Below are 12,767 nucleotides of genomic sequence, written 5' to 3' on the forward strand. Positions count from 1 at the left end.
ACTGTGCTAAAAATACATTTACAAATCTAGAAAAGAAAAAAAAAAGTCTCTTTCTGTATCTTCCTCGCTCACACGCACACACGTCAGTAAATGTCATGGCAACAGGATGATGACCCTGCAGAGGTCATGTTGAACTGCTGCAAACTGCGGAAAAATAACTCTCTTAGAGATTAGAAGTGCAGGAAAACTGGAAAGAGTATCTTGTTGGAAAACAAAACAGTTGGATCACTCAACTACTGTGGAAAAAGGGAGGGCTTAAAAAATGGCCCTCATGCTGATAAGGGCGGCCCATGAGTTGGACAATAACCATGTAGGTAAGGCAACTTTTAAATTAATAATCATTTTACTAATCCATTCATTCATCCTCTTAAAAGCTTTATTAGCATAGAAATCAGGTGGACAGTTCATTCTTTCTCATGCATTTCATTTTTTCCGAAATAAGGTCCCATAACGCAAACTGGAAGAGGTGTGACTTCGGCTCTCTACAGGTCCAAATATATATTCAAAAATAATAATAATTCTGAAGATCACAATAACAATAACGGTTTTAACCTTGTGTCAAAGAAGTCTATGTGTTTCAGAGATATCTACTGAAGTTAGCATGCTAACCAGCAAGGGCCCGCCAAAGCTCCTGCTAGCGGTGTAAACAAGAGTAACCCTCCCCCAGTGCCCCGGGCTCCCAGTCCAGAGCGCTAGCTGCACGGCTAACTGAGCTAATTAGTTAACGGCAGCTGCAGTTAGCAGTTTCTCTCATGATATGCTGTGCCCCTATTTGTTTGGAGTATGAATTTGCCAGGTGGTCAATTCTTACACCTGTAAGTACAAATTCAGGGTACATGAAGGCCTATTTTACCTGAGTAACTAAAGTATTTCATACAACTTAATACTTCTTCTCCATTATCAGAGACAATTATAGTACTTTTACCCCACTACATTTGTCTGACAGCTATAATGTTTCAGACAATTACAACTCACACGAGGGTTTGATGTTGTTAGTTTTTGCTGTGTAACTGTTAAGAGGATTTTGTGTGTACTCTAACTTTACCTACAGGTATCAGTTACCTGTTTATGTGTTATGAATGAGGTCAGAATAATCCAGGATCATGTTTCAGCTTCTTATAAAGACGTATCAAAGAAATTCTCAGTGGAGATGAGCTCAGAAGTAGGGCAAGACTTGTTCTTCTGTAGTTCACCCTTCAAATATTCAACTTACTGAAGATCCTTAAGCCGTGCATTAGATCAGTGGTTATCAATCATGCCCCCCTTCAGAAGCTAAATTAAAAATGTTCATACCCCCCAAACCATGTAAACTGATTTAGTCAATCACTGACAATATTGCAAAAGGGACTCAAGATGTATTTTATTAAAAATACATGAAATGATTCAAGTCAGCATGACAACATCAGCAAACTCTTGTTTGTTTTCCTTCCTTTGCCCTCCCTTTCTCTCAGCTGTGCTTTCCATTTCAAATTCAGATGCAGACACAGGATGATGACCCTGCAGAGGTCATGTTGACCTGCTGCAAACTGGAAAAATAACTCTCTTAGAGATTAGAAGTGCTGGAAAACTGGAAAGTGTATCTTGTTGGAAAACAAAACAGTTGGATCACTCAACTATTGGGCTTAAAAAATGGCCCTCATGCTGATGGGGGCGGCCCATGAGTTGGACAATAACCGCATTCAATTCAATTTCTTATTGCAAAAGGAGTATTTGATGGATTGAATATCTTAAATATCCCGGGGCAGATGTGGAGTGTAGGTGATTATGCATCCTTGTTGACAAAATACTGCTGCTATCCTGCCTCTCCACCTCCTGGTAGCAGTTAGAGTGCAGGGGAGGAGGCGTTGCTCATTTGAAAATGTTAGTCTAGTCTGCCTGACTCATTGATCCTTTATCTGACTGAGGTTTGTCCAAGTAAGAATCTATGGCCCCCGCCATGACTCTGATATATCATTAGCCTAACTCTGCTGTGTATCGATAAATCCATGGTGCTCTCTGTGGTGCTGAGGTAGCAGATGGATTTCTAATTCTGCCTTTTTTCTCTGTTTCTTCTTGAATCTAGAATATCCTGTAGTGTAATATAACCATATAACCATAAATAAGTAGTTAGTGGTTAATGACAACTGGTAACAAGTACTGAGATATTAAAGAATCTAATCAAAATGTGAATGAATCATAAATGAATGGGTAAAACATGTATTGCTCTGCACTAGTTGATTGAACACGCACCTATTGATTGAATTGATGATTAAACTACAGAATTGTGTCACCTTAGAGTGAAATATAACCATAAATGTAAGAGTGAAATCATGTGAGTTAATATACCACACTTTTTTATTATTGTTGTTAAAAGAGATGCAGTCAGTAGGTCAATAGAGCCCATTATGGAGGAGAGAAAAAGCGTCTCACAGTCCCTGCACAGGGGAGGCAAGGTCACGTAGATAAGACATGCAGCTGCACAAAAACATCAAGGGGCATCCCGATAGAGAGCTTGGGTCAACACATGGAGAGCTTGTGTCAAACGAGGTAGAGTTTGCGCGAGCAAGGAAGATCGAAGGAAATGCCGAATGTCGACAAATGCAGACATAGTTTTGGCACGTGTTTTAGCCTCGTGCAGGAAAATACCCAAGTCTGCAAAATTTGATACATAAACAAAAGAACGAACCAGGATTGGACAAACCATGGTGCCCGGCCCCCGTTTTAGTGAATAAAAGGAGTATGTTTTGTATTGAGAAATTGGGTCGTATCGGATGAACTTTTGTCTGTATGATCTCATGTTTTAATGGTCGACAATTAAACATTACTGCACTCAGCTTTGGAGGACTCCTGGAGATTATTTCCTTTTTATCGGTAACTTTTTTGAAACTCTGAAAAACCTTTTTGAGCAAACAAAGAATTAAGAAGTAGATACACGACAATCCTCTCACCTTTTTTAATCCCAAATATTTTATGTTATGAGAGATATTTAAAATTTGAAATCAAGGTTTCAGGTGCTATAACTACATCATAGATGAGGAGCAGGTAAGTGCTCAGAGGAAGAGGTAGAAGAGTGAGGAAAGCCATGAGGAGCCAGCTCCTTCCACCCAAAGGCCTCAGCTGCTGTTACTGGCAGGGTCCTTGTGAGCCCTCATGGTGGGCTGATAATAGACTCTGTAGGACTGAAGGCCCTTTTTGCTGTAGAATTGGAAAGCTGTAAAACCTTTGTGTCTGGCAGGGCTGGTGAAGCCGCAGGTAACCTTCCCACCAGTCTGCTGGGGTTGGCGATGACTCAGGTAGCATCTTGCTGGCTTTGTTATTTGTTTTCTTTATATTGATTTTACTTTTCAAGGTCCACTTTTTAAGAATGTTGATATTTGAGTCTGACTCCAAGCTTGGCAAACACCAACTCTTTTGGGATGACGACGACCCGACCTACAATCCCAAAGAGACCCTCACCGTGTGCAGCTGAGAGACAGCTGAGACCACCAGTGATGGCAGTAAAATGGTCAAAGATTAAATTATCTCTGGAGATTATGGAGTCATAGTTTTAGAGAATTCCAATAAATGTTCCTCTAAAGCAAGATTCATCCTCTGCATTCACTGCGGCACTCAAACACAAGCACCCTTTCTTCCCACAGCTCATAAGCTTTTGAGATTAAACATGAGGACACACGATTCAGAGAAAGTGTGCAACTGCTAAAATATTAACAACGGGCAGCAGACATCGAAGACATCTGACGCACCACAGTGCATTTCAAACAGTCCTCAAAGACAGCAGGTACAAGGTGATATAACTACTGCCTGTGAATACACCTGCAGGAGAGGAGGAAGGCAGCGAGCCAAGAGAAGAGTTCAGCAGCCTGAAGAACACAAGACAACTGAGAGGAGCTCACTGTCATGATGTAGACTTCAGCCTGCCAGACATTCAAAAAGGTCTCGGCTGCCAGATGTCCTAAGAAGCTAAACATGTTTGTCGCAATCTGGTTTGACTCAGAATAAAATATTTAACCTTATTTTTTTGCAAAGAGTGTGGCTCGAATACCATTACATTTTGGTACTATTATATAATATATACATATAAAATAAATGAGTCTACAGTTGTCACATGTGAAGGGGAACGCCACAGATTGTACACAGAGGTCGATTTACAGTTGTCATCCGACTTGGATTGTAGGGAAACTGTCGGTGGTTCAGTGTCATTGTGCATAATGTAGGCACCCACTTTTGAAAAGGAAGAAAGGAATAGAAAAAAAGATAACATTTGTAATCTGCAGCATCGATTTTGATCAGTTTTTTAAAAACTGAGTCACAATAATGTTAAAGGAGTGCAATGTTAAATCAGCAGAGTACTCTTTCAAGCTAATGAATCTTACTGAGACATGCCTTCATCAGCCACACGCTTTCAAGTGTTACATTTTACTGTTGCTTTCAAGTTGTCACTAATAATTTAAGAGATATGTTACAGGATGTGTCATGTATTAAATACATATAATACTGCACGAGAGCCAGGTGTTGAACTCTCGCAAAGTTAATATTTGATCAATAAGAGCTTGATACAAAGCCACTGAATGGAGTGAACCTGGCTATGAAAACATTCACTCACTGGACCAAAAAGCAAAAGATACAAACTGAGCCAAAACCACAATTTAGCTGCCTTTTGCTGATCCATCACTCCCACTTCACTTTTTTACACACCATCTGGAATTAGAGACAAGCAGCTTGATGTGAAACATGGCTTACATTGCTCACATAGCTCTGTCACTCAAAACAATACACATTAAAATCTATTAAAGTATGTAAATTCATGCAGCTGTCCAACAAATGTAACATGATGCGACTAGTTGATGCTATTACAGCAGGTTGACTGAGGTTAAAGCATCAAGGTGAGTTTCAACAGTACGGTATAAAAGAGCTTGTGCAATATGAGTTAAGGCAAAACTGTTGCTTGTCTGTGTTCATTATAACTTTGAGGCCCGTTCGTCTGTTAGGCTCGCCGACTGTGAGAGCACTTTGGTCTGCAGGAAGTCAGATACAGGTTGAGCAACGACATCAGGTTTGTTCAGATGGATGTGATGATCGCCTGGCACAGTCAACACCTCGTGCTGCAAGACAGACACAGAAACAGTTACACAAGTGTAAAGTGCATTATTTTAACCTGCAATAACTGATTATTTTCGGCCACATGGAGGCAGCAAAAACAACATGAACACAACATTTACATGTTATCATCACCTTTTGACTTGTTGGTGGTTGCTTATTTAGACATCCAGCAGTTACAGAGCAGACGTGTTTTTGGTCCAATTTTTAGACTCAAATTCTTTGTCCCCGTTTTTGGTCTATACAAAATCCTGATGGAGGTGTTTGTCTCTTTAGCTATGTTTACCAGCTAGTTTCTAACTCTGTCTCTCTCGTCCAATGTTTGACATTTTTGCTTGAAAAAAATGACTGAATCAATTTATCGACTAATCGTTGTAGGTCTACTAAAAAGCTCTCTAAACCTGAGGGAAGGTGCAGAATAAGGTGATGATTCACTACAAATGACGCATTTTCACATTGTCATGCTGTCATTCGATACATTGTTATAATAAAAATATTGATTTATTGATATATTGATATTGAAAACATCTTCTGCTTGTTGAGGGTTGCTGTCGCAGCAGGCTAAGCAGGGTATTCCAGACATCCCTCTCAAGTAATGCTTTCCAGCTCCTCCTGGAGGAACCCGAGGCATTCCCAGGTCAGATGAGGTAAGTAATCCCGCCAGTGAGGTCTGGGTCAGCCCCAGTATCTCCTCGCAGTTCAACGTGCCTAGGAAACCTCCAACGGGAGGCATCGTAATCAGATGCCTGGACAACCTCAGCTGGCTCCTTTCGCTGCAAAGGAGCTGCGGTTCTTCTCTGATCTCCCTCCGGATGTCCGAGCTCCTCATACTACCTCTAAGGCTGAGCCCAGCCAGGAGATTGAAAAGCTTTGCCTTCCGCCTCACCTCCCTTTTCATCATGATGGTTCAGTGCAAAGCCAGCATCAAACCGCCAGTCCATCTCACGCTCCACTTTCCCGTCACTCATGATCAAAACCTTGGGATACTTAAACTCCTTTGCCTGGGGCATCAATGCACCCCCAACCCAGAGTAGGCAATCCACCGTTTCCCAGCGGAGAACCCCGGCCTCAGACTTAGAGTTGCTGACACTCCTATCAGCTGCAAACCGCCCCTGTGCCTGCTGGAGATCGCCAACTGATGAATCCAACAGAACCACGTCATCTGCAAAAAGCAGAGAAACAATTCTGAGGTTCCCATACCGGACACTCTCCTCACCATGGCTGCACCTTGAGATCCTTTTCATGAACACCAAGGTCAGGATCCAAGACAAGGGACAGCCTCGTCAGAGTCCAACACTCTCTGGAAACATGTCCAAAATTGTGCCGAATATGCGGACACTGCTTTCACTTGGATTATAGGACCGGATGGCTCGTAGCAATGGCCCCTGTACCCCATACTCCTGCAGTACTCCTCAAAGGACTCTTAGGCCTCAGTCCACAAAACACATGAAGACTGGATGGGAAAACTCCCACGAACCCCCCAAGAAGCCAGCAAGGGTGAAGAGCTGGTTCACTGTTCCAAGACCAGGATGGAATCCGCATTGTCCTGAACCCGAGGTTCGACAATCGGTCGCAGCTTTCTTTCCAGCACCCTGAAATAAACCTTTGAGGAAGGCTGAGCAGTGTGATACCCTGATATTTGGAGCACACCTCTGGTCTGTCCCCGACTTTGTGACGACAACACCAGTCCAACAATGTCCAGAGCCTTCAGCATCTCAGGGTGAGTCTCATCCACACCTGCCGCTTGGCTGAGAAGCTTCTTGACTATCTCAGCGATCTCTGCCAGGGGTATGGGCAAGTCTTCAAACACTTCTACCTCCTCAGAGGCATATTGATTATAACCGCTTTAAAAATCATTAGTATTCTGACACGGATTTTTTCCATCACCAACTGACTTGGAAAGAGACCATCATGGGACATGTTTACTTGATGCACATTCTCTGTTTTCCTTCTCATCAGCAGCACATGACCAAGTTCCTGTATGTAGGTCACTGTTGCGGTTCACAGCTACAAAAATAATTCTGCTGCCTCTGAGACATTGAGCTCTTATAACTCTGCTACTTTTGCATATGTGTGGCTGTCTGTCTGTCTACTAGGCACAATTACACACACACAGAGGCTTAACAGCTAAAAATAAATATGAAGATGAAAGCATACCTGCTTTACACAAGCAGACTGAACACACACTCACATTTCTGTCCCTATAGCCCTGGAGAAGTGCTGATGTAAATCTTTTTTGATCTGGTTCAGAAAACATCTTCTCAAAGCCGTCTTCTGCTCTGGAAAGACAAAGAGAAAGATTGTATGTATAGTCAGTTAGGTACAATTTACAAGGATTGTACTGAGTGTAATACATGTACTAAAGAATTGTGAGGTGAAGGAATATCTTACAGAACAACTAGAACAGAGGCTTTTATCCTCGACTGCATCTCCAGACTCTGCTCCAAACTGATGCGCACTATGTTTTTCTGGAAACATAAGAGAAAAACATACTGTACATGGTCTGCACACTGCACATTTGAGAGAAATAAAAAGGCAAAGTGATGAGTTGGTGCAGTTCAGCAGAAACCTACCAGATTAATACGAAAGTCTCTGGAGAACACCACTCCTGCAAGAGGAAAATATATTTGCAGCATAAGAGTAAAGACGAAGTGAGATTACTCAGAGAGTGAGCTCAATTTTTTCTCTGAGGAGCACTCACAGCAAGAATAAAAACAAAGAGGATGAAAAAAGCCGTACCTCCTTCAACTTGAACTAGACCTCGTTCTAAAAGGATGCGCACAGACTGTTCAGACAGAGTTGGGTTTGCAGCCAACAGCCTGAAAGACATAAAAGGTTTTTTTTGTAGACAAAAGTTGTACAAACAAGGTTATTATATGATTGGATGTTGAGTAGTTTTATAAAACACCATAAATAAGAGGGTGTAATACCTCTCCACTGCATTTTCATAAGTGTAAACTCTTGTCTTCTTTTCCTCTGGCTTTTTTTCATACTGAAGCATCTCCTCAAAGCCCTGTCTCACCACTTTAGGCATTTCTTTCTGCAAGGAAACAGACAAAAAAGATGAGGGAAGCCATTCAACACAACTGGCAAGAGTGGGTTGTACAGCGAGTAATGCAATAATATAATATAAACGCTTGGCAGGGACCCAAAGGACAAAAAAACATGTTGGACTCAATTACACTGGTGACTAAAGCATTTCTCAAATGTGATGCCTTTCATTTTAAAATGTCAACCGACCCACAAATGTATTTTTTCATTACCTCACAATTTAGAGTTCCTCAGACATCCTCATAAAGTCTAATAGCTTTTTAATACCTCATAAAACGCAATTTAAAGCTTTTTTATCTTAAAATATCAGCTTCTCAATCATTGTGATGGTACAGTGTCGTAATAGGGTGAATGATGTCTCTGTCTCAGCCACTCTGTCCCCCCATGACTTGTTTCTGCACTATGTAACTTCAGTCAGAGGGTAGGATCACAGTGTTACATACGTGTTTACTTCAACATACAAGTTTTCAACACACAACATTGTTATGACGTAATGAGTTTTGTTTGTAGTCAGCACCTACATTACGACTGACAAACATGATCATACAAAGTACGATGGAAAGCCAGTACAGATGATACAACTAAGGAGTAAGGTACAATAATTCCTAATGATGGAATTATTAACATAATTGTCACTTGAATATGTGGTATAAAATGCAATTATGGATTATGTAGGATGTTTCTTTTATAGGCTGCACACGTTCTTTTGGTAACTATCACATCACCGGTGGGAGGACCCTTGGCTCAGATATTTCCTTTTGAAAGTCTCCTCACACCTTGCTTTAAGTTTTCCAGAACGACTGGTAAGTCAATGTTTTTTATTTAATAAATAGCATAAAACGTATCTGGACATCGGTACGGATCTTTTGTACGTGGCACAGTTAACAGCCCACTCTAGTCAAAACTGCTGAAGTACCAGATCTGTAGGTAGGAATCCGTAGGAGTCCAGCAGTACAACAGCATCCACCATCTCAGGATACAGCGCGCTGAACTGTGGGAAACACAATATGGACTAAATACCACACAGCATAGCTAAAATAGTAACAAGATGAAACAGCCTGTCACAACAGTGTCACTTACCAGTCCAGCAATGTTTCCACCTGAAATAAAATAAAAGATAGTTGACACATAAATGTAAGACACATAGTGCATAACAAGCATTTAAAATGGCTGCACTCACCCATACTGTGGCCTATGATGGAGAATTTATTCCACTGCAGAGCTGTGGGAGTTAATTTCACAGATCATCAACCAGCTTCAGTATCTCATCACACACATGGACACTGTTTTTTTTAGTGAAAGACAACATCACTACTGTGGTTTAACTGCAGTACATTCACTAGAGCTGTGTGACAGAGTTAAAAATACCACAACATGAATCAGTGAATTTTTCTATATGAATACTACAATGCTATTTATACTACAACTTGTACGAAAGGCTTTCAGACTAAAGGTATAAAAGCACTGCCCCATCATGGGAGTGCAGTGCCACTCCATTCAGTTCCAGTGTACTGTAAAGCAAATATGTGCCAAATCACATTACATCTTTGATTTAACAAAAAAGGTTCATTTAAATTTTGATATTAACAGGAGCTTTCAGCTTTAGTCGTGCCTGTTGCCATGGAGATTGCTCATCTGTATCATCTGCTGAATAAACTGTGAGATGTGGTCAAAAGAGCAAGTAAGTTGAAATTTGCTCAGAATCACTTCGTGCAGCTTGCTGAACTCACACACCGTCAACGACTCTGCGAACATCCATCACATATGAGGGAAAACTGTAGAAAACTCCAGGAGGACGATGCGATGACAGACCGTGACCTGCCAGGTCCACCGCCACATATCTGCACTCTGAGAGGAATGAGAGAAAGAAGGACAGAGTCCCACCAAGTGAATGTCACAGCATTTCTTAAAAAAAATCTGTTTAAAGGACAGTGGTAGTAATATCATAATCAGATAACATGCGTCCTTCATCCTGCTGGATGGGAGGCAGCTGTTCTAACAGCTGAGCATCAGCACCTGCACAGACACACTTTCCTGAGGCGAAGACTAATTAGCCGAACACTTATGCGAGTCAGGGTTCTCACAATTTCTTAAAATAAAACTCAAGGACTTTTCAAGGACTTTCCAGGCTCAAATCCATTCAATTCAATTCTTCAAGGAATAGTTGATGACACAGATCAAGGTTAATAATAGTGACAACACTGAGAACTAGCAGGCTTTACAGAAGCTCACAGACATAAATGAAAGAGAGAGGCTTGTATGTGTGAACCTCTGCTGCTGTGTTACATTGATTACATTGAAAAGTCTTGGAGACACATGCGTTTTTAAGCATCGTAGGCCTACGTACCATATTGAAATTTCTCCAACAGGTGTTATATCATGTTCATATCACTTGCAAAATCCTATAGCTGTACTCCAAATGCTTTCTAAGTAATGATTTTCTTTAAGTTTGGCCCTTGGATTCAATTCCATCAGCAGGGCAAGATTATTTGACTGGGGGAGAGACTCTGACACAACATTGGCACGTATCTTATATTGTATCAATGATTGGATCCGAGTTGTGATTAAAAGCTCGGGTGAACCCAAGAAGATTTTCCAATTTAAAAATGAGCTGCGTCATTCTTGAGTTTATGAATGGCTGCTTTAGGGTAAAATAAAGTGTGAAGAGCTAAAACTTGGGTGGTGAGAGCAGTGTTTAGTTTTATGTGAGATCCTCAGTTTACTACAAACAGTTACCTTTGGGTAGAAGGGGGATGAGGTTGTTGAATGTACCACAGTTGTCAGCCCAGCCGTGCACACACAGCACTGGACGACCGTGATCAGGTCCCCAGACTTTCCCTCTGATCTCTCCCCAGGGGACCGGTACAGAGAGCTCTGAAACTGGACACACAACACACTGGTTTAGTTATACTCATCTCTTTACTCTTCTGTCGTCTACCTTCTCTCATCTTGACCTGGTGACAATATCTTTCCAGTAACATTACCAGAAAGATAAACTCACACTTTCAATAGAAAGGGTCTCTGCGCCTAAAGTAACTTCAATCCCTTTTGATGGTTGATTTTTCATTGAAGTCATTAATCAGGGAAAACTTCCAGCTTCTTTAACAAGATGATTTGCTGCTTTTCTTCATATTATAAGCTTACAAATTAAATGTTTTTGTGTCAGACAAAATAAGCAATTTGACGAGTTCACCTACAATTCTTCTCATTATCGATTAATCCTATTATTATGATTATTTATCCTATTAATTGATTAATTATTTGGTCCCGAAAAGACAGTGAAACGCAACAGATCTTTTCCCACTTGAGAAGCTAGAATCATCTGGATTTTTGGCATTTCTGCTTTTAAAGTGACTTAAGCCATTAATCGAATATTGAGACTGAAGACTGTCAATTCATGTTCTGCAGAACAACTCAACACAAACAACACCATAGCAGATTTCTCCTTTTCAGTCAATTTGTAGCTCAGGAGGTAGAGCGGGTCGTCTAGTAAGCGAAGAACGCTGGTTCCAATCCCTGGCTCCCCCAGCTGCATGTCGAGGTATCGTTGAGCAAGATACTTTTGCTCCTGAGCAGTCGGCACCTTGCATGGCAGCCTCAGCCATCAGTGTGTGTATGGGTGAATGTGACAAGTGTTGTAAAGCACTTTGAGCGGTCAGTAGACGGGAAACACGCTATATAAATGCAGGTCCATTTACCAATCTGACTGTCCTGCAAGCAAACCCAGATTAAAGCTATATAAATGTATAAATGGTATACTAAATCTTATATATTGTAAGCAAGATGTTTTCCAAAAGTTAAATCGCTGTCCAAAATTTAATTGTATCTATCTCTGTGTTCACTTGTGTTCTGTTTTATTGTTATCTTCAATAAAAAGGTACTGGACCACAGTCAGGTTGATTATAAGTTGGATATTCATATTCATGCAGGCCAAACAGGAGACACCTTCATACTTGAATTTAGTGCTTTTTATGTTTAATCAATACCCATTTTTGGTACTGATTGAGTCACTGGGTCACATTAAATGTTGAAAAGGACATTTTAACGCTCTTATAACGCGGTTTGCAACACATAATGTTACATAAGCAACATTACGAGCAACATCTCCGATTCAGCAGACATGTAAACACTTTATTGATTTATTTGACTTTTCTCTTCCCTTCATAGGAGTTGTCCTGGTTGTAAAAACACACTGTACCGAACAAACACTGCCACAGTTACCTGCTTGTTTCACTGCACTGGAGTGCAGGTGTCTGACGCCTTTCAAAGCTCGCATCATCTCGGAGAACACCTCCGCTAAACAGCCGCTGTGATTAAAACTAAAAAAAGTAGGGAAAAGCGATAGTTTTGGTCAACTTCCACGTTAGGTACAATACATGTTTTGACTTTCAGTGCCGGTTTCCGGGTGAAGACAAACACGTGACGCGAGCTAGCGCTGCTATTGGATAAACGGACATGCGGCGCTACAGTTTGGACCAATCATCGCGAAGAAGAGGAGGGGCTTACCTTTTACCCATTGTGATGACTGTTAACCAACCAGCAGAGGGCCTGATGGTCTCTACTACAGGCACTGAGCAGCGCACAGACCATAAGAGCAAGAGAAGTGACTTCATTGTCAGGGCATGGGTTTATCTGTTAAA

General features: G+C 41.2%; 1 protein-coding gene across 1 annotated transcript; it reads right to left on the reverse strand.

Moving 5' to 3' along the window:
* Positions 1–4,255: 4,255 nt before the first annotated feature.
* On the reverse strand, positions 4,256–12,513 carry LOC141005251 (serine hydrolase-like protein). Its single transcript, XM_073477089.1, has 12 exons — positions 12,349–12,513; positions 10,864–11,007; positions 9,862–9,975; positions 9,308–9,349; positions 9,208–9,227; positions 9,044–9,118; positions 8,007–8,116; positions 7,816–7,895; positions 7,650–7,684; positions 7,468–7,544; positions 7,268–7,355; positions 4,256–5,081 (listed from the first exon to the last, which is right to left on the reverse strand). Exons 1-12 carry the CDS (start codon positions 12,404–12,406, stop codon positions 4,938–4,940), a joined length of 987 nt encoding a protein of 328 aa, XP_073333190.1. The 5' UTR covers positions 12,407–12,513; the 3' UTR covers positions 4,256–4,937.
* Positions 12,514–12,767: the final 254 nt, after the last annotated feature.

Source organism: Pagrus major, chromosome 1 (genome assembly GCF_040436345.1).
Source record: "Pagrus major chromosome 1, Pma_NU_1.0".
Lineage (NCBI taxonomy): Eukaryota > Metazoa > Chordata > Actinopteri > Spariformes > Sparidae > Pagrus > Pagrus major.

What these genes read in the sequence shown, in the direction of transcription:
- LOC141005251 (XM_073477089.1), bottom strand. Translation starts at nt 12,406, where the DNA reads ATGATGCGAGCTTTGAAAGGCGTCAGACACCTGCACTCCAGTGCAGTG. An exon ending in CAGTGCAGTGAAACAAGCAG is followed by an intron (nt 11,008 to 12,348) that starts GTAACTGTGGCA and finishes TTGTGTGTCCAG; the next exon opens with TTTCAGAGCTCTCTGTACCG. An exon ending in GATTCCTACCTACAGATCTG is followed by an intron (nt 8,117 to 9,043) that starts GTACTTCAGCAG and finishes GTTTCCTTGCAG; the next exon opens with AAAGAAATGCCTAAAGTGGT.